General features: G+C 44.2%; 1 protein-coding gene across 2 annotated transcripts in view; it reads right to left on the reverse strand.

The window, feature by feature from the left end:
* The window catches only part of Tmem273 (transmembrane protein 273), a 37163-nt gene extending 11981 nt beyond the window's left edge, over positions 1–25182 (reverse strand). For both annotated transcript variants that reach the window (XM_070020799.1, XM_070020797.1), the window contains exons 1-2: positions 25081–25182; positions 75–128 (exon numbers count right to left, since the gene is read on the reverse strand). In XM_070020799.1, coding sequence (XP_069876900.1) covers positions 75–128; positions 25081–25126 — 100 coding nt within the window. In that variant the 5' untranslated portion in view covers positions 25127–25182. The remainder of the gene's footprint in view (positions 1–74; positions 129–25080) is intronic.
* Positions 25183–25895: the final 713 nt, after the last annotated feature.

A 25895-nucleotide genomic window follows, 5' to 3' on the forward strand; every position in this document is an offset into this window, starting at 1 on the left:
CCTTGGTTCTATATGCTGACCAGCAGGAGACCAACCCCAGCACCCACCCATGGACAAAATGGTAGACCACCTACCAATCTCAGGCCCTGCAGACTTGCCTGTGGCCAAAACTTGAACTACTCCAACATCTGCAAGAAAGAAAACCCAGAGTTTGGTTAGACACCAGTGCTGGATTGGGAAAGAATGGGAGATCTTGCTTGCTCCTGGGTATCACAGAGTCCTGGGGCATGAATGGAGTCTCTGTGGCTTCCTTAAAACCCACACCAGGCCAGGATCTGATGGCTTACACCCGTAATCCTTGATACTCAGGAGGCTGAGATCTAAGGATCATGGGTGAAAGCCAGCTTAGGCAGGAAAGTGTGTGAGACTCTTATCTCCAATTTACCACCTCTGAAAAGCTGGAAGTGGAGCTGTGGTTCTAGTGGTAGAGGGATTACTTTGAGTGAAAAAGCTCAAGGACAGCACCTAGGCCCTGAGTTCAAGCCACAGTACTGGTGTGTGCATGTGTGTGTGTGGGAGGGGGTGGTGGGTGTGCATGCACACATGCACACACCCACACCCACACTGATTTTCCATGACCCCTGAATTCTGCAGTTACTGTCATCACACTGCCTCTTGTTGCTTCTTTACCTTAATCTGGGTCTCTCTGTGTGTTATGTGGATGAGAGCAGGGTTCGGGGACTGACACCCCAGCTTGGAAGCCCCATGTGCTACCTCCTCACCTCAAACCCCTCCTGGGCCCACATTGCTGCCTCTCTCTGCAAGAAGGGACAGACATCCTCCTGTGACCCAGGTCCCAGCATGGACAACTGCCCTTGCCCCTCACCCATGGCCACCCCTCCTGGATCCCATACTGGACCACCAGTGTAGAGTATACGCCACTCCCACTGCATACCAGCTAGAGATGCAGCAGGGCCAGAGAAAGAAATAAGGACATGATAAGGAAGTGATGCTCATGGAAAAGCCAAGTTCACACCTGACAGGCCCACGCTGAGGGTATGGGAGACCTGGGTGGCTCAGATCAACAAAGATGGGGGACCCCTGCCCTGCCCTGCCCTGGACTCCCTGAACACCTCCAGGCCCGACTCTGTCCTGCCTTCCTCCTCCAGGTCACAGCCAACTGTGTGGTCCTGAACACACAGCTCTTTCCGTTCTATCCTGGGAGAAGAAGCCACAGCTAGGGGGAGTCTCAGCTCAACCCCTCTGAAACCCTCCTTCTGCTCCATCCCATGTCCCTAGTTTGGAGACTCTTCCCTTGGCAGACCCAGGGAGTTGGATCAGGCTGTGCACCCAGCAGGCAACAGCCTATAACTCCTGCTAGCCAGCAGATGGCCACTCGGGGGCAGCCGTTCCCCTCCTCACCCCTCCCTGAAGCCCTTGTCTGTCTCTCTGAAGCCCAGAGCTCTGGCTTAGGCTTTAGTGAACCCCTGGGGTAGGGGATGGTATCTATCCATGTGCCTCTTCCAGGCTCAGGAGCTAGGGGGTGGAGGATAGCCCTGCAAACCAGTGGGCTTTTATCTCCAAGCTCCACAAAGCAGCTGGGGGATGGATGGCCCTGGGCAGGGGAGTTGGGGTGAGGGGCCTGGGTTCTCCTGCCCGGGACTCCAGACTCTGTTGTAGTAAGAGCTCAGGAAGAAGGCCTGCAGAACCAGCAAGAATGCAGAACATGCAGGAATTCTTAGGGTACTTCAACTAAAGAGCAAAACTCAGCCCCCAGAGGGACCACTGGCCCTCCGACCCAGGGGATCAAGCAGAGGCTGGATGTCCCAGGGCTGGTGTTCCTGGTAGGGGTAGTGTGGGATAAAAGGATCTTTGTCTTTTGTCTTTCTTCTTGTTTACCCTGTGTGTGTAGTGCTTGGACTTGAACTCAGGGCCTCACTCTCTTACTTGACTTCTATGTTCAAGGCTAGCATTCTACCACATCTCTACTTGTGGGTTTTTGGTGGTTACTTAAAGAGTCTACAAACCCTGATCCTCAGACTTCAGCCTCCTGAGTAGCTAGGATTACGGTTGTGAGCCACCAGCGTTCTCATACAGGGACCTGTCTGACTAGAGAACTCATAGAGGCAATGGGGATGGCTTGACCCCAGCCACCTGCTACTGCCAACCCCACCATGGCACATTTGGCCTGGTACCAAGCTAGAGGTGATTGCATTGCTGCCTCACTGAGATAGAAGAGCTTCTGTAGCCCCTCCAACCTTGAGCCTGCTCTGCAAGTGGCTTCCATAAGCCAAGGAACTTCCTGTAAGAGGAAATGGGCCTTTTCTGGGGCATAGCTTATTGGCAGAGCACTTACATAGAATGTGGGAGGTCCTAGGTTTGAATACTAGCACCAGAGGATGGGGGAGGGGTGAAAGAAGAACAAAGCGTGATGCTGGGGGCTCACACCTGTAATCCTAGCATACATAGGAAGCTGAGACCTGAGGCTCGTGGCTCCAAACCCGCCCAGACAGGGAAAGTTTGTAAGACTCTTCTTTCCGATGGACTACCAAAATGCTGGAAGTGGAGCAATGACTCCAAGTGGTAGAGTCCTAGCCTTGAGCAAAAAAAGCTCAGGGACTTGAGTTCAAGCCCCAAGAATAGCACAAAAAGGAAAAAAAAAAAAAGAGGGTAAACCATCTTGAGATCTTGTAGCTCCAGGGATGAGAGAGGCAGCCACACTGTTGTTGGGGACAGAAGAAGAGGTCAGGGCTACTTGGAGAGCTGGGAGGCCTAAGAAACACTACAGGGCGTAGCATGGACTGGACTGGTATCTGACCCACTTACACCCTATCCCTGGCATTCAAGCCTTTCTGCACCATCCATCCACCTGTTGGGCTCACCCTTGCCTCTTGGGGGGACTGACAGGCTGCCACCCTTATTTGGGCAGAATCAGGCTGTGTGACTCCCAGTGGTGGGGAGCAGGCGTGCAAGCACTCAGATGTCATTCCATAAGTATCTGAACTAAAAATAGGGTGAGGATGCTGGGCCATGTTCCTCTCAGGACTTCAGTGTTGTGGGACGGCTCCTAACTTTAGATCTCATGAATTCCCCACATCCGCAGCTAACGAGGTGTCACATATCAGTATCTTCCACCACATCCACACATAAGCAAGACACCTTCAAGATGTTTCAGCGGAGCCCTGGTGCCTGGAGGAGGCCCAAGAACAATCACAGACCCCTGCTCCCTGCGGAAGAGCTCACCGGGGCATGGAAGAGCCAAGGATTGCACTCAGAAAAAGCTCAGGGTGTCACAGGTCCTATCAGCACCTCCCTAAAGAAGGGAACGCCCTGATAAGTTGGAGGGAGTCTGAATGAGGTACTTGGGGGTGAATATTTGCTATGTAGCTGATTCTTGACCCCTTATCTGCTTAGAGGCACCCCGATTTTCCTCCAGGGAATTACTTCCAGTGATCATCAGGGTTCTAGCCTCAGGATAGTGGGTGAAATCATCCTGATTAATTAGCATATTTCTTCTTTCTGTCAAGTGATTGGTCAAGGGTGGGACAAGTAACCCATTTTAGGCCAGTAGGACTTATATCTAGGGTAGGGGATGATGCCACACAGGGGTGTCTATAGGGCTGAGGGAAGCCTGAAGCTGCCCAGGAGTTGGCAAGAACTGAGATGGAAGTTCCCACTGGAAAGAGTAGAGATAAGACTAAGTTCCAATGACAACTTTTGGGGTCCCTGGATCAAGCTGTACATGAAGCCGAATTGTGCCACCATCTTCCTGGACTTGTCAGGAGGGGAAAAAAAGCCTTCTTTTCTTGAATTAGCTCAGTTACCATTGTAGGCAATCTGGAGAGTCGTGGAGACTTTCCTGAGACAGAGCTATTGAAAATCATTCTGGTAAGGCTGCAATGGGAATGGAAAATGCTGGCTATAAAGAACTACACAACACAGTCTGCAATAAACTGGTGAGGGTGGGCAAGCAAAGCAACTCTGGGCCCCTCTGGGCCTTTGCACATGCTGCTGTCTTTGATGCAGTACCTTTCTCTCGGCCCTGTGGAAACATTGTACTCATTCTTCAAGACTTAGCACAAAACCTGCCACCTCTAGAAGTCCCCTCTTAGCTCTGCAGGTCCTAGATCATTCCTGCCACATTGTCACACTTCCTTTCTTCACACCACTGGCTGGCCATAGGGTTGCTACGCTGCTTCTCCCCAGGGTTGGGTGACACATGAAGAGTCCTGAGTACAGAGTCATCCCTAAGCTGCTGGGCATTCAGCCAGAAGTGGCTTGAAGTGATAAGATCAAGTCAGCAATGCTGAGTGACCCTGGGGCTTCAAGGCCAACTCAAGGGCACCTACAGAGACAAATGGAGTGACAGCACTGTACTTGCAACTACTTGGTGAGACTTCATCTTCTCCATCTCCCCCAGGGGCACTGGGCCTAGATACACAGCTGGTCCTTGCAATAGACAAAAAAAGGCTCAGAAAGGGACTCACATGTGCAAAGCCAAAGTGAGTTCCTCACTACTGTTTGGTTCTAGACCTCCCTTTCCTCCCAGGGAATTAGAGACACCAGATCCTGAAATACAAATAGGGTTTGCAAAGCAGCTCCTTCATCTCTTTTTTATTTTATTTTATAATGTTGGTTCTGGGGCTTGAGTCTAGGGCCTGGGTGCTGTCCCTGAGCTTTTGTGCTCAAGGCTAGTGGTCTACCACTTCTGCCACAATGCCACTTTTGGCTTTACGGTGGTTAATTGGAAGAAAGTCTCACAGACTTTCCTTCCCCTGGCTGGCTTCAAGCCTCGATCTTCAGATCTCAGCCTCCTGGGTGGCTAAGATTATAGGTGTGAGCCATCAGCACCTGGCCTCTTTCCATCTTTTTATCCTGAGACTCTTGGAAATGGCAGCTGGCCTAGGAGGTAAGAGCAGAGCACAAGGCTCACATTTCTCATTCTGGGCTGGTTGGGCGTGGGAGCTGGCAGCCCTACCCCTTCTTGATGTCTGTGAGTGGGTACATATAACTGCATAGCCTGGCCCCTGCAGCTCTCCCTGACCTGCTCAATGCTGGCAGTGACACATCTGCCCCATGTAGCACGCTTTAGTCCCAGCCCAGCCTTGGTTACATGCCCCCACCATGGGGGGGCGGGCTTTAGAGCTTTATGTGATACCATTACGATCTTCAAGACCTCAGATGCCCCATCGCAAGCCTGGAAACCACCTGAAATTGCTCTTCCTGTGTTATTAGAGTGCAGTTCTAACTGTCAAACTTCAAGTAAACAGGGCACCTCCCTCTCCCCCCCCCCACTCCCCGCCACCACTTTGTGGCTTTTTCTGCTTCATTTTTTTCTCTGAAAGGAGTTAGACTTGATGGCAGAACCCAGACCTTCCAGACAGTGCTATGAGGGTCACAGAACAAAACAAAGGAACAAAACAAAACAAAACAAAAACAGAAGGCAGAGAGGCCAAATAGATGGCTTCAGGGCAGCAGTCAGAGACCTGTGGACACTCTATTGGTTCCTATAGTCCTCCCTAATGCAGAAGGAGCACTTAAAGGAGTCAGAGCACTCACTAGCTCCACAAACCCAGCTGAAGATTCCCAACAGCCATGGGGTAGGGAATGCAACTTATGGAGGAGTCTCGCTTAACACAGGAAGTCCACCGTGATTGGCCAGCCAGGAGGACCAACGGTGTCAGAGAAGCTCTCTGCAGTTTATTATTTAAGGATTTATGGGAGTCAATGAAGAAAGGTAGTGGGCAAGGCTTGAGGGGGCAGGTGGGGAAGGTGTCCAGGTAGAAGGGGAAGCAGGAACAAAGGAATGAAGCTGTCACAGATGCTGAAGGCTTGGGAACTAGAGAAGGTAGCTCGGGGCACTGACATACAGTGCTGCTGACACTGTGGGCAAATGAGGGATCTTAGACAAGCTCAGGAGAACATCCCATGGTTGGCCTAAAGGACTGTAACCACACAAAAGATGGCGGCACACTCCTTGGGTCTGAAAAACTTAGCCTATTAAGCTGCCTCTGTGTCTTTCCCCTCAGCCCATGCCACACTGAGCACTAAAAGCTGGGGCTGTCAGAGTTCCCAGGGTCAGTGATTTTATAGGCAACAGGGCCATGACTGCCCTGGGTAGGAACAGGAAGCAGGGGCCACTGAAGGTCACTGAGCAGACAGAAAGGCCAAGGGAAGCTATAAAGTGTGAGTGAGTGTCTCTAGCTTCCAGAAATAGCACTATAATTAAGAGGAGAATGATAATGGTGGATGACCAGACAGTCAAAAACTTGTACCCACTTTTTTTTTTCCCTGAGCAATCTTTGCTAATTAATTCTTAAAGATTCACACACTGGGATTCAAATACTCAGCTCACAGAAGCCAAACTGATCAATACCTTTCTGGGCTAATGGAGGGTCTGGAGGCGGGTGCTGACTTAGGTCCAAGGCACATGCAATGGGCTACAGGGTTTGCAAAGAAAGGCAGTAGGTAGAAGTGCTAAGGAGGTCCTGGGTACACTCTGACCAGGACAAAGACACTTGGTGTGGTCACATCCAGCCATATCTGGCTAGGGAGCTGCTGAAATCTCCAGAGTGCCAAACTAAAAACGAATGATGTGGGCAGTGCTTGTCCAAGGAGGGCCACACAGAAGGACCCATGGCTGGAACGCCTACCCATCCTCCATGCAATGAGGAATGGTTTTTCACCATCTTTATAAACTTTGTAACAATCACACCATCTATTTGACCAGCCATGTCCCCTACTTTCCTGGGGGCTGTAGAAGTGGGGAGCAAGAGGCAGCCCTCAACCTCAGATGAGGAAGGGATATACACATGTGCTCACTGAAGAAGAGGAAGCTAAGGCCTCGGTCTGTTAGGATGCAAAAGCCACAAACCAGAGCAGGTCTGTTTGCGCTCATGAAGCTCTGGGTCCGCCTTTGCAGAGAGCAGGGAGGCTGGGAACATTGCAGAATAACTAATTAATGATGGTAAAGTATTGTGGAAGAGGAAAGCGTTGTATAACCGCTAAGTGGTAGGGTCATTATTATTCATGCAATATTCATACTGTGCTCTTCAGCCTCTAGGAAGCTTCACGTGGCATCCTCTGGGACCTGGTTGAGGGAGCACATGCTCAGGGAGTGGCACTGCGGGCTGACAGCTGGCCTGGCTGCTGGACAGAGCTGTGACAGTGCAGAGGAAGCAGACGCAGGCAGCCCACACCAGAGCCCCTCAGCAAACCCAGGGAAGTAGTCCCAGCCATCTGTTTCTGTTTTCCAAGGATGGCTGTGTAGTAAGTCCCACTGTAAGCTGGACATCTTACTCCAGTTATGGTTTTTGTTGTTGTTGTTTTGATTTTGGTTGTGTGTGTATATGTGTGTCTGTCTTTCTGTCTGTCTGTATTGGTCCTGGAACTTGAACTCAGGGCCTGGGTGCTGTCCATGAGATTTTTTTTTCTTTTGGGTCCAGTTGTGGGGCGTGAACTCTGGGCCTGGGCGCTGTCCCTCAGCTCTTCAGCTCAAGGCTAGCTCTCTACCACTTGAGCCACAGCACCACTTCTGGCTTTTTTCTTTTTGCTTATGTGGTGCTGAGGAATCGAACCCAGGGCCTCATGCATGCAAGGCAAGCACTCTACCACTGAGCCACCTTCCCAGCCCTGTCCATGAGATTTTGTGCATAAGGCTAGCATTCTTGAACCACTATTCTACTTCTGTCTTTTTTTATTGCTAATTGGAAATAAGAGTTTCATGGACTTTTCAAAGCCCAGGCTGGCTTTGAGCTGTGATCTTGAGATCTCAGCCTTCTGAGTAGTGAGGATGACAGGCATGAACTACCAGCACCCAGCCCAATTATGTTTTTATAAGGCAGCTCTGACATTTTCAGAGGCCAGAACTCGCTACATATGTATATAGTTCATATGTAAATCAAGTTTGTTCACTTGAGCACACCTAGCTACTTGTGAGGCAGAGATAAGAATGATTGTGTTTTAAGGCCAGCCTAGACAAAAAGTACAAGATCCTATCTAAAAAATAACTATGAGCAAATAAAGGCTTGGTGGGGGGGTAGAGTACTTAACCAGCAAATGTTAAGTTAGCTCTGATTTCAAACCCCAGTACTGCCAAATAAATTAATAAACAAATGAACAAATGAATGAATGATGCCAGTTGTTCAAAACGGCCACACTGTCTCATTCTTCAGGGCCCTTCTCCAAGGTTACCTACTAAAGGGAGAAGTATCGTTCTGCAAATTCCCCCAAGAGTGGCCAGTCCGGTGAGTAGAACAGGATGATAACAAGTTTGGCCTCAGTTTCCTGAGTCCTACAGATACTCCATGACTGAGGATGGGCCTGCTGCTGCCAGATCTCCCACCAGGTGGTCTACCCAACCCCTGGTTTTCTCCCAGACTGATCTGTGGTTCTAAGTAGCACCCCTTCCAGCCTAAGTGAAGGTAGGAAGTGAACTCAAAGCATCCCCTCCCTTCCTGTCTGTCACCAGGGTGGCCACCAAGCTGGGGAACCCCCTCCCCGACACACAGCCTTCACTTTCTGCTATGGGGCCCAGGGACTCAGGTTCCTTTTTTTTCCCCGCTTCTTCTTTGTTTTTATGGCAGTCCTGGGGCTTGAACTCGGGGCCTGGGTGCTGTCCCTGGCCACTTTTTACTCAAGGCTGGCACTCTTCCACTTGAACCACAATTTGTTCAACTCCTAGCTTTTTGTGGATGCTTAATTGGGTATAAGAGGCTCATGGACTTTCCTGGTCAGGCTGGCTTTGAATCGTGATCCTCAGATCTCAGCCTTTCCAGCAGCTAGGATCACAACTCATGTTTCTTTCTTTCCTTCCTTCCTTCTTTCTTTCATTCTTTCCTTCCTTCCTTCCTTCCTTCCTTCCTTCCTTCCTTCCTTCCTTCCTTCCTTCCTTCCTTCCTTCCTTCCTTCCCTCCTCCGTTCTTTCCTACCTCCCTCCTTCCCCCCTCCCTCCTTTCTTCCTTCCTTCTTTCCTTCCTTCCTTCCTTTCTTTTTTCTTTCTTTCTTTCTTTCTTCCTTCCTTTCTTCCTTTCTTTCCCTCTCTCTTTCCCCTCTCTCTGTCTTTCTTTTTCTCTCTCCCTCCCTCTCTCTGTCTCTCTGCTCTTTGTCTCTGTTTCTGTCTCCCTGTCTCTGTCTCTCTGTCTCTGTCTCTGTCTCTGTCTCTCTCTGTGTGTGTCTCTCTCTCCTTCCTTCCTTCCTTCTTACTTTCTACCTTTTTTTGTGCCAGCCCTAGGACTTGAACTCAGGGCCTAAGTTCTGTCTTTGAGCTTTTGTGCTCAAGGCTAGTGTTCTACCACTTGAGACACTTCACTTCCTGCTCTATGGTGACTGACTACAGATAAGAATCCTATAGTGTAGTTGAGGAGGTGGAGGGGAAATGATGGCAGGGAAAAAACAAAGGAGGAGGCAACAATGCTGGATAGGAAATGTACTCATTACCTTGCTCATGTAACTGTAACCCCTCTGTATAGTATTTTCACAATAAAAAAACTTATTTTTTAAAAAAAGAAACCTGTGGACTTTCATTCTATGCTGGCTTCAAATGCGATCTTCAGATCTCAACCTCTTGAGTAGCTAGGATTACGGAAGTCAGCCACCAGCACATGGCTCATGTTCTTCTTTTAAAAAAAAAATTAGGTATTTATTTCATTTATGTGGTCCTGAGAAATTGAACCCAGGGCCTCATGCATGCTAGACAAGCACTCTACCAGTAAGCCACATACCAGCCCTGTGTTCTTTACCTGGATGCTGATGTAGTTTGTGAACTTGCCAAATATTCCCTGGCAAGACCCAAAAGATATCTTTGAGTGTGTGTGTGTGTGTGTGTGTGTGTGTGTGTGTGTGTGTGTGTGTGTGTGTGTGTGTGTGTGTGTGTGTGTGTGTGTGTGTGTGTGTGTGTATTAGGGATCCTAACTTCCAAGGAATCAGGGTGGCAGGTTGTGGCCTAAGACTGACATGAATTCTTCAGACTCACAGGTCTGAGTATGAATTATCTGGGACTTGAACCCAGATTGGCCTGGCTTTAAGAAAGCCTCCCACCCCACTGGCATTAACAGTTGACTAATGTACCTTTGGGATTGTGCATGGCTCAACAACCAGGACCTACTGCAGCAGCTGGGGGGCCTCTGTGCTTCTTTGCCACAGAGACAGCCCAGGGCTCCTGTCTCAGTATTTCTAGAACTCTCTCTGGATCTATTTAGCTTCCAATAGCTGAACTTACTCTGTGAGGTTTTACCTTCCAGCAGGGCTGGACCTGGACTGTCCACCAGCTGTGACAGAAGTCATGACTCAGCCCCATGGTCAACCACAGGCTCCACACTGCTACCAGTGGGGAATTGGGTGAGGGTAAGGGGGTGTAACGGGGTGTCAGAAGCTAGCCAGCATCGACCCTGCTGGTATGGTCCCAAACAAATCAAGAAGAAATTCCCAGCTGCTCTGATGCAGATGAGGTCAGAGCAAACCCAATTTGTCTTGCTGAGACCCATTAACCAGTTATTTAATGGAATCAAATTTAATAAAAGGAACAGTTCAAATAACTCTGGTGGCCACAGGAGGCCACAGGAGGGTCTGCATGGGGCCCAGATGCACAGTGGATGTAAGGGGGAAGCTCAGATGGTTTAATTTGGGAGCTAGAGAGCAGGTCAGCTGGCCTGTGTGTAGCTGGCTGGTCAGCCAGCGCCACTTCCTGTCAGCCATGGCTCTGAGATCCAGGGCATCCCTGGTGGCATGCTGCCAAGACGGGCCCTCCTTCCTTTCCCTTACAGGACATCCCTTTTCCTTCAGGAGCCTCCAGGATCAGGGATGTGTGTCTGAGGCATGTTGGGTAATTCAGCCCTGTTCTCTAAAGAAAAAACTCCAAATCATCTACTCTGCAAATGGGCTTCGAAACTCATTGCTAGGGAGATGGAATATGCTTACTTTTCTCTCCTCTCCCCACTAAATATAGCTAAAACCTCTAGACACTCCACTTACACTTTATCTTAGCCAAAAGCCAAGAAGTGATAGGTACTATATTTAAAAACAAGTATAAGCAGAACCTGAATGGAGGAGAACAGACAGACAGGCGAGGGATTGAGGGACACCATTAATAACAGAAAATTGGATTTCTATGGGTTTCTTTTCTCTTGTTTTCTTTCCCTTTCTTTTCTTTTCTTTTTGTGCTGGTACTAGGGCTTGAACTCAGGGCCCTGAGCCCTCACTTTTTATTTCTCAAGGCTAGCATGCTACCACTTGAGCCATAGCTCCGCTTATGGCATTTTAGTGGTGAATTTGAGATAAGACTTTCATGAACTTTGGTGCCCGAGCTGGCTTCAAACTGCAATTCTCACATCTCAGCCTTATGGATAGCTAGGATTTACATGTGTGAGCAACCGGAATCTGGCTCCTTGGGTTTCTTTTTGCATCCTAAGTCCCGGACTGGGTAGTGAAGAAGACTAGCATCCTAAGACTCCAAGAAGCATAGAAAGATAATTGCCAAGAGAAGCCAGCTCTTGACAAAGTAAGGGGCAGCCTAGAGGACAAGATTATTAGCCAGTTTGCTATGACTAACCAGCATAGAAAAAGTTGTGGCCACAGCCCCTCTCCATTCATCAATAAAGCCAAATAAAGACCTGAACCTCTGTCATACAATTACAGTTGGAGATTTCAACACCTTCCCCTCGACAACTGATAGAACAGGTAGATAGGAAACCATCAATGATATAGAAAAATTAGCCACATTTACAAAGCAGTTCACACAACATTAGCATGGTACATATTCTTCCGAGCACCTATAGAAGCAAAAACAACAAAAACTGCTCAATGGGCCAAAAACCTCAATAAATTTAAAATGAGTTAAGCCATACAAATTTCATTCTCTGATCACAATGGAATCAACAACAAATCGATAATAAAAAGGATATTTTCAAATTTGGAAACTAGCAATACTTCTAAATAATCCATGGATTAAAAGAATTCCCAAGGAAATAAAACATTCATTAGCTGAATGAAAATAACACACATCAAGTATGTAGGTCATAACTAAAGCAGTCCTGAGAGGAAAATTTGAAGCACTAAATGCTTACATTGGAAAGGACTTAAGCCCATAGTCCAAGATGCCACTTAAAGAAACTAGAAAAAAGTCAAATAAACCCAGACCAAGCAGATTAAAGTAAATAATAAGGGCAGGAACAGAAAATAATAAAACAGAATAGAAAAATAATGGTTAAAAAATTAGAGTAACAAAGACTTGGTCATTTGGAAAGTTAAGTTGAAACACTTCTGGCAAGACTAACAAAGGAAGACACCATTTACCAATATGAGAAATAAAAGAATATTGTGGGCAGGTGTCAGTGGTTCACACCTGTAATACTAGCTACTCAAGAAGCTGAGATCTGAGGACTGTGATTCACAGCCAACCCAGGCAAAAAAGTTTGCTAGGAGGCTTTTATATCCAATTAACTATCAAAACACTAGAAATGGTGCTGTGGCTCAAAGTGGAACCTTGAGCCCAAAATCTCAGGAATAGTGCATAGAACCTGAGTTCAAGCCCCAAGGCCAGCACATACAAAATATATTTTTCTAAACCTACAGACACCAAAATAATAATAACAATAACCAGCATAACAATAATAATGGAATACTATGAACAACTTTATGCTCCAAAATTTGCCAGTTTAGAAGAACTGTAATAATTTCTCAAAAAGTACAAACTACAAAATGGACCCAATATAAAAGAGTTTAAGTAGCCCTATGATTTCATGAGGAAGTTGGTTTTATAATTTATAAACTACTCAAAAGAAATCTGTATGCAGATTGTTTCATGGAAGAATTGTAGCAAGAGTTTGAAAAAGACTTAATAGAGTTCTACACAATCCTTGCCCGAAAATGTAAAGTTTGCTAAATGACAAAATCTTTGTCATCCATTTTTGAAACTAGCATTATCCCAATTTTCAATCCAAATAAAAGTGATGCAAAAGAATCCCCCAACCAAGACAGTATACTTGATGAATATAGATGCACCCTCCCTTAATGAAATATCTGCAAGAGGATTTAACAATATATAAAAGTAGTTGAATATCATATTAATGAATGGAGTTTCCAGAATACAAAGCTGGTTCAATATTTGGAAGTCAGTCAATGTCATAATAATAGTCACATGTTATATAAGTGATGCAGGAAACACACAGTCAAGATAACATGCTCATTCATGATAAAAATTTATAAATAAAACCTCTCAGAAACTATGAATCAAAGGAAATTGCCTCACCTTGACAATGACCATCTATGAAAATACCTGTAGCGAACACTAATTAATGGTGAGAAACAAGATACGTTCCTGCTATGACCACAATGGGCCAAAATATCTGCCATCAGGTCCTCTAGCACTGAAGTTCTTGCAGCCCACAAAACAAGGCAAGGAAACAGCAGCTGTATTCCTGAGCAATGAAAGAGAAAACTTTCCAGGCACTAGTGGCTCACACTTATCAACCTAACTACTCTACTCAAAAGGCTGAGATCTGAGGATCACAGATTGAAGCCATCCCAGGACAGATAAATCTGAAAGACTATTATTTCCACTAAACCAGCAAAAACTGAAAGTGGAAGTGTGGTTCAAGTGGCAGAGCACCAGCTGTGAGTGAAAATAGCCAAACAAGAGCTCAAGATCCTGAGATTAAGACCCAGTACCAGCACCAAAACCCCAAACAAACAAACAAAAAGCCAAATAAAAACTGTGACTCATTTGCACACAATAAGAAGAAAATCTGGATTATCTGAAAGGACTTAAAACATGATTCTGAGAATAGTAAAGTCAGCACTGGGGTGGGCCATATGAGCAGCATATACAAACCACGTATACTTCTATATACTAACAAGTGCACCCAGAAGGAAAAACATAAGCACAATACAATTTACAATTATTAAAAATAGGCAGGCATGAGTCTAGTCTAATAGAACATACATATGTTTCATAGATTCAAAACAGCACAACACTGAAGAGAAAAAAAATGAAAAGCTCAGTAATAAAAGGAGACACAGAGTTCACAAAAAGTACAATGTGTCCAAGGCTGCAACTAGTACCAGATCTATCTATACCTTTATTTACTTCTATCAGAAAACCTAGAAAGAATTTTTATTTTGTAGATACTCAAAAGGTGATTCCCAGATTTACATGGAGAAGTAAAGGAATCAGAATTACTGGAAATATTTTGAAGCTAGGCATTGGTGGCTCATGTCTTGTAATCTTTGCTAGGATTAAGGAAGGTTAAGACTTGGAGGATTGTGGTTCCAAGCCATTCTGGAGAGAAAAGTCTTCAAGACTTGATTTCTAATTCACCAGCAAAAAGCTAGGCTGGAGGTGTGACTCCAATCGTAACATGCCTGCCACAGGCAAGAAAGCCACAAGACCCTAAGTTCAAGCCCCAGAACTGGCACAAAAAAAACTTTGGGGGGTAGAAGGAATGAATAGGAGGACCATTATGTGATCTTGAGGCTTTCTACGCCTACAGGAATGGAGATAGTACAATAAGCAAGGAGCATCAATCTCACACATAGCATCAACTGATCTTGGATTAGGAAGTACAGTCAGATTCATAGAGTTTAATCAATTGATATTGTGGAACATTTGACTAACCATCTGACAAAGAAAAGTTGCTTGACCTAAAACTTGTAACTAATGCAGAAACAACCTCAAAACAGATCAAACATTTAGCTGCACAGCACAAAACTATATAAAATTTAGGAGAAAATCTTGGGGACGTAGACTTGGTAAAAATTTTCAGACCTGATACCAAAAGCAAGGCCCACTAAAAAAAATCAATAAATTAGCCTTCATTAAAATTAAACACTTTTTTTCAAGATAGTGCTGGTGGCTCATACCTCCAATTTTAGCTACTCAGGAAGCTGAGATCTGAGAAATGAGATTCAGAGCCAGCCCAGAAAGACTAATCCATAAGACTCTAAATAACCAAAACTCCAGAACCAGAGGTACGCCTCCAGTGGCAAGTATCATCTGTTAGCAAAAATACCCGCCAAATCACAAAACAACAACAATAACAACAAATAAGCAAGAGCACGAGGCCCTGAGTTCAACCTCCAGTAGTAGCAAATAATCAAAGAAAGAAAGAAATATTTTTGTTCCATGAAAGTCTTGTTAAGATAATGAAAAAACAAATTAGAACTAAGATTTGCAGGTTACAGATTTGATAAAGGAGTCATATAGAAGTTATCAAGAACAACATCTGACAATTGAAATCAAATAGCAAGCAATGCAATTAGAGAAAGGACAAAAATCACAGACAGAAATTCTTGCTCTTTGATGAAACACATCTAGTCTCCTTGGGGTCCAGGGCCCCTCCCTTCCCTTCTGATGACTAGGCATGAGACGCCACCATTTTCTTTTGTGTCATTTGAGATGATGTATGATGGCAACAAATGCACCAAGAATTTTTTTCCTCAGTAACAAATCCACACACCACACAATTCTAAACCATTGTCTTGGCAGAAAACTGGAACAGGGGAAAAGCTGTCAGGAAAGATTTTTACAAAGATCTCAGGGACTAAGAGCCAAGGAATAAAGTGATGACTTTGACTTGTAAGATAAAAACGAATTTAATTCTCCTTACCCCAGCCTCTGCCATCTTTTCATTATAAATTAAGACAGTGGGGGAAAAAAAAAGAAAAGAGAAAAACCTCTCTCTCTTCAATAACGCTGGCTCTTTCCGTGAAGGATGTTTTAGGTACTGGAACATAATTAAAGTGATATTGTATTTCTTTTATTCTCTTGATTACAATAATACATAGATTTCAGTGGAAGTCTTCCAACAGCATTAAAAGGAAGACAGATGACTGATATTTCGGTTGGAATTAGAGTCCACAGGGATATTTTCTTTTTTGTTTTGTTTGGTTTTTTGTTGGTCATGGGGCTTGAACTCTGGGCCTGGGTGCTGTCCCTCAGCTCTTCAGCTCAAGGTGAGTGTGAGTGCTCTACGCTTGAGCCACAGCACCAGTTCTAGTTTTCTAGTGGTGTATTGGAGATAAGAGTCTCACAGTCTTTCCTTCCCAGGATAGCTTTGAACCATGATCCTCAGATCTCAGCTTCCTGAGTAGCTAGGATTACAGGCGTGAGCCACCCGGCACCCAGCCCTCAGGAATATTTTCTATGACAGCTTTTTTTTTTTCCTGGAATAAAGATGCCTACAATAAAGGCCTACAATAAAATGCGTAGAAAAGTTATCATATATTTTCAATAGCTCTTCTTACACTGGCATTGTAGCAAAACTTAAAAACTATGGATCAGTTGGTATTTAGAGAACAAACTAGTTATTAAGAATTGTGATGACTGTAATCCAAAACTTCCTTTAAGAATTTTTGTGGTTTTTTAAACTTTATTTATCTGTGCCAGTACTGGGCTTGAACTCAAGGCATAGGTGCTATTCCTGAGCTTCTTTATTCAAAGCTAGCACTGTACCACTTGAACCACAGCTCTACTTCCAGCTTTTTAGTCTTACAGACTTTCCTGCCCACACTGGCTTTGAACCATGACCCTCAGATCTCATCCTTCTGAGTAGCTAGGGTGGCAGGTATGACCACTGGTGCCTGAATAGTTTTGTTTTGTTTTGTTTTTAAGTCATAGTATGAAGAGTACTTCAGCATTTCCTCATCATGCAGCCTCCAGATGAGTAGTGCTGAGAAGTGTGGCAGCCTTCTGTAGCCTGTGGGTAACCTGCATTAGTCATTTAGGGAAATCAGGCAAACCCTAAAATGAGGACTTGAAGAAACAGGGAGACAGGAAGCCATGTGCTTCAAAACCTATCGTTATGAGAAAGGCTGTGGAAGAAGTCAAGCAGGGGGAGCAGACAAATGGAGCAGGGAAGGGTGGGCGAACATTCATGAAGTCCTAATATTCAATGTGCACACATGAAAATGGAGCCAGGAAACTTGAGGGGATGGGTGGGGTTCGGAGACAGGGGCGACACTGATCAAGATGCACTGTGCTTTTAAACTGACGCATTGAATTGAAAGCCACCTGTACAACTACTTAAAGATAATAAAAATTACATAAAAATTATTTTTAGTCCTTTTGTTAAGCTTTGTTTTTGCCAGTCCTGGGGCTTGAACTCAGGGCCTGGGCACTGTCCCTGAGCTTCTTTTGCTCAAGGCTAGCACTCTACCACTTAAGCTACATTCCAAGCCCACCCCCCACCTTTTTTAAACTTTTTATCAACACAGTATTTTCACTTACTTAGAGGGTATGGCACAATAATTTGATATATATTCCTAATGTTTAATGATCGAACTAGGATAACCAACTCCATCTCCTCAGTTGCCATTTCTATGTGCTGGAAAGCTTGGGACTCTTCTAGAAATAAAGCATAAGCTGTCAGAGACTACAGTTATCCCACTGTGCTACCGGAATCCCTCCCATTAAAACTACTATGTCTCCACCTTCCCTCTGTTGCTCTCAGGCCCCTCCCTCTTCTCAGCCTCCGGTGACCACTGCCCTGTTCTCTCTTCCCATGAGACTGACCTGTTTGGTTCCCACCAGAGAGTGAGAACATGCAGTGGTTTTGTCTTTCTGGTCCCAGCTTACTTCACTTCAGATGCTCCTCCACTTCCATCGCCATTTCTGAAGATTTCTATTCTTAAGAAGTGCATGCTGCTGGGCACCAGTGGCTCACATTTGTAATCCTTCCTGCTCAGGAGGCTGAGATCTGAGGATCATAGTTCAAATCCAGCTTGGGCAGGAGTCCATGAGACTCTTATCTCCAATTAACTACCAGAAAACCAGAAGTGGAGCTATGGCTCAAAATGGTAGAGTATTAGCTTTGAGCAAAAGAGCTCAGGGACAGTGCCCAGGCCCTGAGTTCAAGCATAGGATGGGAGAAAAAAAAAAGCTCAGAGACAGAGCCCAATCCCTGATTTCAAGCCTCAGGACTGGCAGTACTTAGCATATTACAAGTCAGGACACAGTAAAGACCCTTACACATCATGTCCATTGCTGCACTATTCACAATGTTCAAGTTATGGAAACAGTCCAGATGTTCTACAATAGATGAGTGGATCAAGAAAATGTGATACTTATGCACAATGGAATTCTGCTCATCCATTAGAAAGAACAATATTATGTCATTTGCAGGGAAATGGATGGACTATAGCACATCATGTTAAGTGAGGTAAGCCAGGCACGTGCACACATGTGCACACACACACACACACACACACACACACACACACACACACACACACACACACACAAGCAAGCTAGTCAACACCTTTTCCCAAAAATACCACATGAAAGAACTTATCCTAATGAAATAATAGGGTCAGAGCTTCCAAATATATTTTATAAGAAGCTATTCAGGGGCTGGAAAGATAGCTCAGTGATACAGTGCTTGCCTTGCATGCATGAGGCCCTGGGTGCGATTCCTTAGCACCACATAAGCAGAAAAGCCGGACATGGTGCTATGGCTCAAGTGGTAGAGCACTAGCCTTGAGCTGAAGAGCTGAGGGACAGCGTCCAGGCCCAGAGTTCAAGCCCCATGACCGACCAAAAAAGGAAAAAAAAAGAAGCTATTCAGCACTGCCGAAGCCATAGTGAAATATAGAAACAAGTGGCTATCAGTAGGAATCTGGCTAAAATGGTAAACCTCTAATGTCTCTTTCCATAGTTGTTAGGTTTAAATGAAAGTCATGACTTCTATGGACTGAAATAAAGCAATGGTGACAACACGACAGTTATAGAACTAGGGTTATGTAGGTGCAGTTGGATTTTACATGTTTGCTACCTACCCAAGAAATGACTGGAAAGACATACAGTAAAAGATTATTAGTACCCTTTCCTTTTAGTTTCTCTGTACTGGAATTTTATCATATATATTCTTATTTCTAATACATTTCTGTAGATTAAAAAATAATATTCTAGCCTGTTGAAAGCAAGACTTTAAAAAATTAGAGTTATCTAATTTCTTCCTTCCTTCCTTCCTTTCTTTCTTCCTTCCTTCCTTCTTTCCATCTTTCCTCTCTTTTTTCCTCTCTCTCTCTCTCTCTCTCTCTCTCTCTCTCTCTCTCTCTCTCTCTCTCTCTCTCTCTCTCTCTTCCTTCCTTGCTTGCTTTCCTTATGTATTTTTTCCTTCCTTTTTTCTTTTCTGTTTTTTGACAATCGTGGGGCCTGAACTCTGGGCCTGGGCTCTGTCCCTCAGCTCTTCAGCTCAAGGCTAACCCTTTATCACTTGAACCACAGTGTCACTTCCAACTTTTTCTGCTTATGTGGTGCTGAGGAATCGAACCTAGGACCTCATGCATGCAAGGCAAGCACTCTACCACTGAGCCACCTTCCCAGCCCCCTTCCTTCCTTTTTTTGTGCTAGTCCTGGGGCTTGAACTCTGGGCCTGGGTGCTGTCCCTGAGCGTCTTTTGCTCAAGGCTAGCACTCTACCACTTAAACCACAGCTCCACTTCCAACTTTTACAGTAGTTTATTGGAGACGAGAGTCTCGCAAACTTCCTGCCCAGGCTGACTTTGAACTGCAGTCCTTAAATCTCAGCCTCCTGAGTAGCTAGGATCACAGGTGTGAGCCTCCAGTGCCTGGCAGTTTGAACATTTTTAAAAATAGCTTATTATAATTCTTCAAGGAATTGCCTGCTTGTATAATTTGCACACTTTTTCAGTGGGATTTCTTAAATTTGACTTCCTTTTTTCATGGGGTGGGGATGGAGGAAGAACTGTCTTATCTTTTGCCACTTTCCTGGGCAGGCAGACTTTGACTTCAGCTTCCCTGCACCTCCATAATGGTTGTTCAGTGGTCCTTGCCATGCCATCATCATCATGACAGTCAGGGACCCATGACTGTGTGGTAAAGTTGGTCAGTGCCTGCCGGGCTTGGTGTTGGTCACTGCTCTCCCTGCTTGGCTTGGGCTCACTTAGGACCCCATTTTGGGGAATCATTTGTGCTGTTGTTCAGGAGACAGATCTGCTGTCCATACAGGGGAGTCTACCCCAAAATAGGCTCTGGCCTTTGAGTGCTGCCCTGAGCAGCCTAATGAAGGGCCTGAACAGACCTGCTGTCCTTTTAAAGAAATAACCGTGTTTAAGGAAACAATGCAAAGCAGCAGTCTTTCTCCATGCCTGACTCTCTCTAATTTGCATAAATCTCCACCTGCCTCTTCTCTCTAGATTTCTTTCTCTGTCTGCTTGTCTTTTGTGCTGGTCCAGGGGTTTGATACCAAGGCCTGCATGTTGTCCCTTGAGCTTTTTTGCTCAAGGCTAGCACTCTAAGATATTTATAACTTTCTCTTTCTACCTGGTCCTACTTTGCTATTTGTTTCAACCTCTTTTCCTCTTTCCTTCTTTCAGTACACAGCATTAAAGGTGATTTAAAGAATATATCTGGGTAATGAATAGCAGTATTGCTCTACTTACACCTTCTATTTTTATGTAAGCCTCTTGATTCTAGTTCGTTAGATTCAACTTAGTTCTCTCATAATCCTATAAAATAAACATTATTGCTTCCCATGTCATCACTTGAGAAACTGACATCCAGAGTATTCTAGAAATTTATGTTAGTTTGTCAACAATGGAACGACAATGGGAAATGATTTTCTAGGTCTCAAGCCTGATCACATGACCTCTCCTATCTTCCCTTCACTTAGTTGCTCTTAGAAGTTCAAACCAAGGAGTATTGTTGTCTGCAATACTATATGCTCAGATGGTTGAGATCTGAGGCTCATGATTGAAAGTCAGCCTAAATAGGAAAGTCTGTGAGACACATATCTAAAATAAACTAGCAAAAAGGCAGAAGTAGAGCTGGGGCTCACATAGTAGAAAGCTAGCCTTGAGAAAAAAAAAAAAAAGCTCAGCAAAGCAAGATGAATAGAAAGCCTATGGATTGGGAGAAGATCTTCACTAGCCATACAACAGATAAGGGCCTCATATCTAAAATATACTTAAAACTCAAAAAATTAAATCCTCCAACAACAAATCCTCAAAGAAACAACCACCCAATTAATAAAGACTTAATGAGAGACTTCTCTGAAGATGAAATAAGAATGGACACTAGACACACGAAGAAAGGCTCAACTTCTATAGCCATAAAAGAAATGCAAATCAGACGACATGATACTATACCTTCATGATCCCAAAAACTCCATCCCCAAACTCTTAGAAATCATAAATCACTTCGGCAAAATAGCAGGATACAAAATAAACCCACAAAAATCAGTTGCCTTCCTGTACACTGACAATGTACAAGACGAGAGGGAAATAAAGGGAGCAACCCCATTCACAATAACCTCCCCAAAAATAAAATATTTAGGAATTAACCTAACCAAAGATGTAAAAGAACTACTTAATGAGAACTATAAAAAGTTAAAGAAAGAAATTGCAGAAGACACTAGGAAATGGAAAGACCTCCCATGCTCCTGGATAGGCCGACTTAATATAGTAAAGATGGTAATACTTCCAAAACTAATATACAAATTCAATGCAATTCCTATTAAAATCCCAATGACGTACATCACTGAAATACAGAAAACAGTCCAAAAAAACAACAAAAGACCTAGAATAGCCAAAACAATTCTAGGGGATAAAGACAATATGGGAGGGCTATCCATGCCGAACTTCAAACTCTACTACAGAGCTATAATAACAAAGACAGCATGGTACTGGCACAAAAACAGACCCGAAGACCAATGGAACAGAATAGAAGATCCAGAAATAAATCCACAGGCCTACAGCCAGCTGATATTCGACAAAGGAGCCAAAGACATACAATGGAAGAAACATAGCCTCTTCAACCGCTGGTGCTGGGAAAACTGGGCGGCCACATGCAGAAAACTAAAAGTGGACCCCAGCCTATCACCATGCACCAACATCAAGTCAAAATGGATTAAAGACCTTAACATTAAACCTGAATCTCTGAAACTACTGCAGGACAGAGTAGGAGAGACACTTGAACTAATAGGCACAGGAAGGAACTTCCTGAACAGAGTCCCAGGGTCACAACAAGTTGGAGAGAGACTCGACAAATGGGACTACCTTAAAATAAAAGGCTTCTGCACAGCTAAATCTATCACAACTAAGCTAGAAAGACAACCAACTAATTGGGAAAAAATATTTACCAGCAATATATCAGACAAGGGGTTAACATTCTGTATATACAGGGAACTCAAGAAACTAATCCCTCCCAAACCTAACAAACCAATTACTAAATGGGCAAGGGAACTAAAGAGGGACTTCTCAAATGAAGAAATAAAAAAGGCAAAGAAACACATAAGGAAATGTTCATCATCCCTGGTGGTGAAGGGAATGCAAATAAAGACAACCCTGAGATACCTACCACCTTACCCCAGTCAGAATGTCCCACATCCACAAATCAGCCAACGACAAATGCTGGAGGGGATGTGGAGAAAGAGGAACCCTATTACACTGCTGGTGGGAATGTACACTTTTTTTTATATTATTTTATTTTATTTGAGAACATACTGTACAGAGGGGCTACAATTACATGGGCAGGATAATGCATACATTTCTTACCAAGCATTGCAGCCTCCTCCTTTGTTTACCCTTCACCTCCCTTCCCAGCCTCCCCCCTCCCCCCACCCAGTTATACCCCCCTCCCCCCCCACCGACATTGTAAAGCTGGTTTTGACATGACATTTTGTACTTCTCATTGTTGCAACAGGTCCACCTGAATCCTTAAACGACTTGTTTGCCCCCATCTCCTCCACATGTTATACTGACATCAAATATAGTGAAAGCGGGGGTTACACTGTGGGGGAGGGACATACAAAGCAACAAAGAAATAATCTTATAAATGCATTAGAAACATATCCATGAAAGAAACGAAAACATTAAAATACATATTTAAGGGTTCATTTTCCTAACATCACATTATCTGACCTTTTCTGCTTGACTCATACACTTATACAACCACTTTGGAAAGCAGTCTGGAGGGTCCTTAGAAAGCTAAAGATTGACCTCCCTTACGACCCAGTCATACCACTTCTAGGCATCTACCCTGAACAACAGGAACCAATGTACAAGGACACGTGCACCTCCATGTTTATTGCGGCACTGTTCACAATAGCTAGGATATGGAAACAACCCAGATGCCCCACTACAGATGAATGGATCCAAAAATTGTGGTATCTATACACAATGGAATATTGTGCAGCCATTAGAAATGACAAAATAATGGCATTTGCAGGGAAATGGATGGAGCTAGAAGGAATCATGTTGAGCGAGGTAAGCCAAGAACGAAGAGACAAACGGTACATGGTCTCCCTGATAAGTGGCTGCTAAATCCAAAATGTTAGGTGATGACAAAACTAACAGGACTTAAGAAACAAAGAACTCCCAATCATCTGGTTGAACCACTACTAAATATCCCCATGCTGCTGATCACATGGTATATAACATGTGAACACCATTATATGTTACAGACTGTGATAGACAATTTGCTCCAGGAAAGTTAGAATGAACTTGTGACTTTAAATGAGCATCATTATTCCACCATACTGTGAAATTCCGGAAATTATGTAATTACTTAATCACAAAAAAAAAAAAGAACCTCGGGGAAGGGAGGGAGGGAGGGGATGGTAGGGGGAAAACAATGGAGGGGGTAACAATGTTCAAGAGGAAGTGTACTCATTACCTCACTCATGTAACTGTAACCCTCTGTATAGTATCTTTACAATAAAAAAATATGTGGGAAATAAAATAAAATAACTCTTCAAAAAAAAAGAAGAAATGCAAATCAAAACATTGAGATTCCACCTTACTCCATTTAGAATGGCTATAATCAAGAACTCTAATAACAACAGATGCTGGAGGGGATGTGGACAGAAGGGAACCTTACTGCATTGTTGGTGGGAGTGTAAACTTGTTCAACCACTTTGGAAAGTAGTATGGAGGTTCCTCAAAAGACTTCACATAGAGCTCCCCTATGACCCAGGAATCCCACTTTTGGGCATTTACCCAAATGATCACAAACAAGGCCACACTAAAGCTACCAGCACAACTATGTTTATCGCAGCATTATTCTCCATAGCTAAGATATATATATATATTATGTATGTATATATATACACACACACACACACACACACACACACACACACACACACACACACAGAGGAATTCTATGCCTCCATCAGGAAAAATGACAGCGCCCCATTTGTTAGGAAATGGAAAGACTTGGAAAAAAAAATCATATTAGTTGAAGTAAGCCAGGCCCAAAGAAACATAGGTCCCATGGTTTCCCTTATTTGCAATAACTAGTATATGTCTAGGATAAGCTGAAGGGTAAAAACCTATGTACATATGACCATATTAGATTTTATCTTTGTTGCTGTTGTTTTTAATGTACTTATAATGTATTGGGTGATTTTTTGTTTCATTTGTATGTTCTTCCCCCATGGTATAATCCATGTTTTCACTGGATTTGATTCCAGCACCATGCATCTAGTATATATTTTTTTTTCCTAATTTGAGGAAGGGAAGGGAAATAACAAAATGCTGAAATAAGGATACAGGTTGACCCATTGTAACAATGAGATGTACAAGACTTTGTTGAAAATAAATTTACAGTTTTGGGGATTGGAGGGGAGGGAGAAGTTAGGAAGGTGGGAAGGGGAGGGATGGTAGGGGGAAAACAAAGGAGGGGGTAACAATGCTCAATAGGAAGTGTACTCATTTCCTTACTCATGTAACTATAACCCCTTTGTACAGTATCTTTACAATAAAAAAAATATATACTTAAAAAGAAAAAAGCTCAACAACAGTGTCCAGGCCCTGAGGTCAAGCCTCTGGATCAGCACACACACACACACACACACACACACACACGTGTGTGTGTGTATGTGTGATATATATGTGTGTGTCTGTATATATAGTATATCTAGTATATATGTATATATTATATATACTTGTATATATATTGTATATATACATACACATATACATATATAGAAGAGAGAGAGAAAGAGAGAGAAAGACCATTGTTCAATGTAGGGTCAAAGACCAAAAAGCCATCTGTCAAAGGAACATATTCCTTTATTAAGAATGGATCTCCATATGCTGATGGTCCCCATTTTCCTGTTCACAAACTTTTCTAAGACACTCCCTTAGCCCAGTTAGTATCAAGCCAATAATACCCTTCACTTACCCAAAAGGAAGAGGAGAGCTTTCAGTATGTGTCCCCCTGAGCACATGCTGGCTCCACGCTCACTACAGTCAGGCAGGCACCCTGAGCTGTGTAACTTGAGGCTCCTGGGACCAGAAGCCGGACCCACGTGACTGGTGAGGAAGGAAGTCACCACCACAACCAGGAGGTTGCTCCATCCCTCTCAGCCTTCTCTATGGCCAGGGGTGACTTCTGTCAGGGGGTAGAAGGAAGCTGGCATATGCTGGGTACTGCAGCCCCTCCTACTGCATGGAGATTCAAGCATGGTGTGTGTAGGGGGGTGTCAATCAGCTGGCTGAGGTCCTCTTGCTCTACCTGGCTAGGAAGCATGGGTAAGGAGAAACTCTTCCATGCTGACAATCCTGGTTCCTGAGTGCCAAGGCCTAGTGGCTCACAGCTTCAAACCCGGAAAGCTAGAGGCCTATTGCCTGGGCTTTAGAAGAAGCCTGAGCTTAGGGCTCCAGTTACTCAGCTTGGAAGCCTTTGCACTGGGTTGAATCACCAACATCCCCAGCACTTGACAGCTTTTGTGATTATTGGCTTCTGGCAGCAATGGGTCCAGCCAGTAGCAGCAGGCCACACTTGCTATATAAATCTTGAGTAGTAAGACCCTTTAGTCTCCTGTGACAAGTGCTATAGCCCTCAGCCTAGAGCTTAAGGGTTTTGACAAGTAAAGTTTGGCAGCTCTCTGCAATTCTTGCACTAGCAAGGTTTATGGTTTCTTGTGTTCATCTCTTCTCAACCCTCTGTCTCTGTTGTCTCTGCTTCCAGCCACTCTCTGGAGCTCTACATGACTC

The sequence above is a fragment of the Dipodomys merriami genome, unplaced genomic scaffold, assembly GCF_024711535.1.
Source record: "Dipodomys merriami isolate MVZ:Mamm:240054 unplaced genomic scaffold, mDipMer1.0.p SCAF_14, whole genome shotgun sequence".
Taxonomy (NCBI): Eukaryota; Metazoa; Chordata; class Mammalia; order Rodentia; family Heteromyidae; genus Dipodomys; species Dipodomys merriami.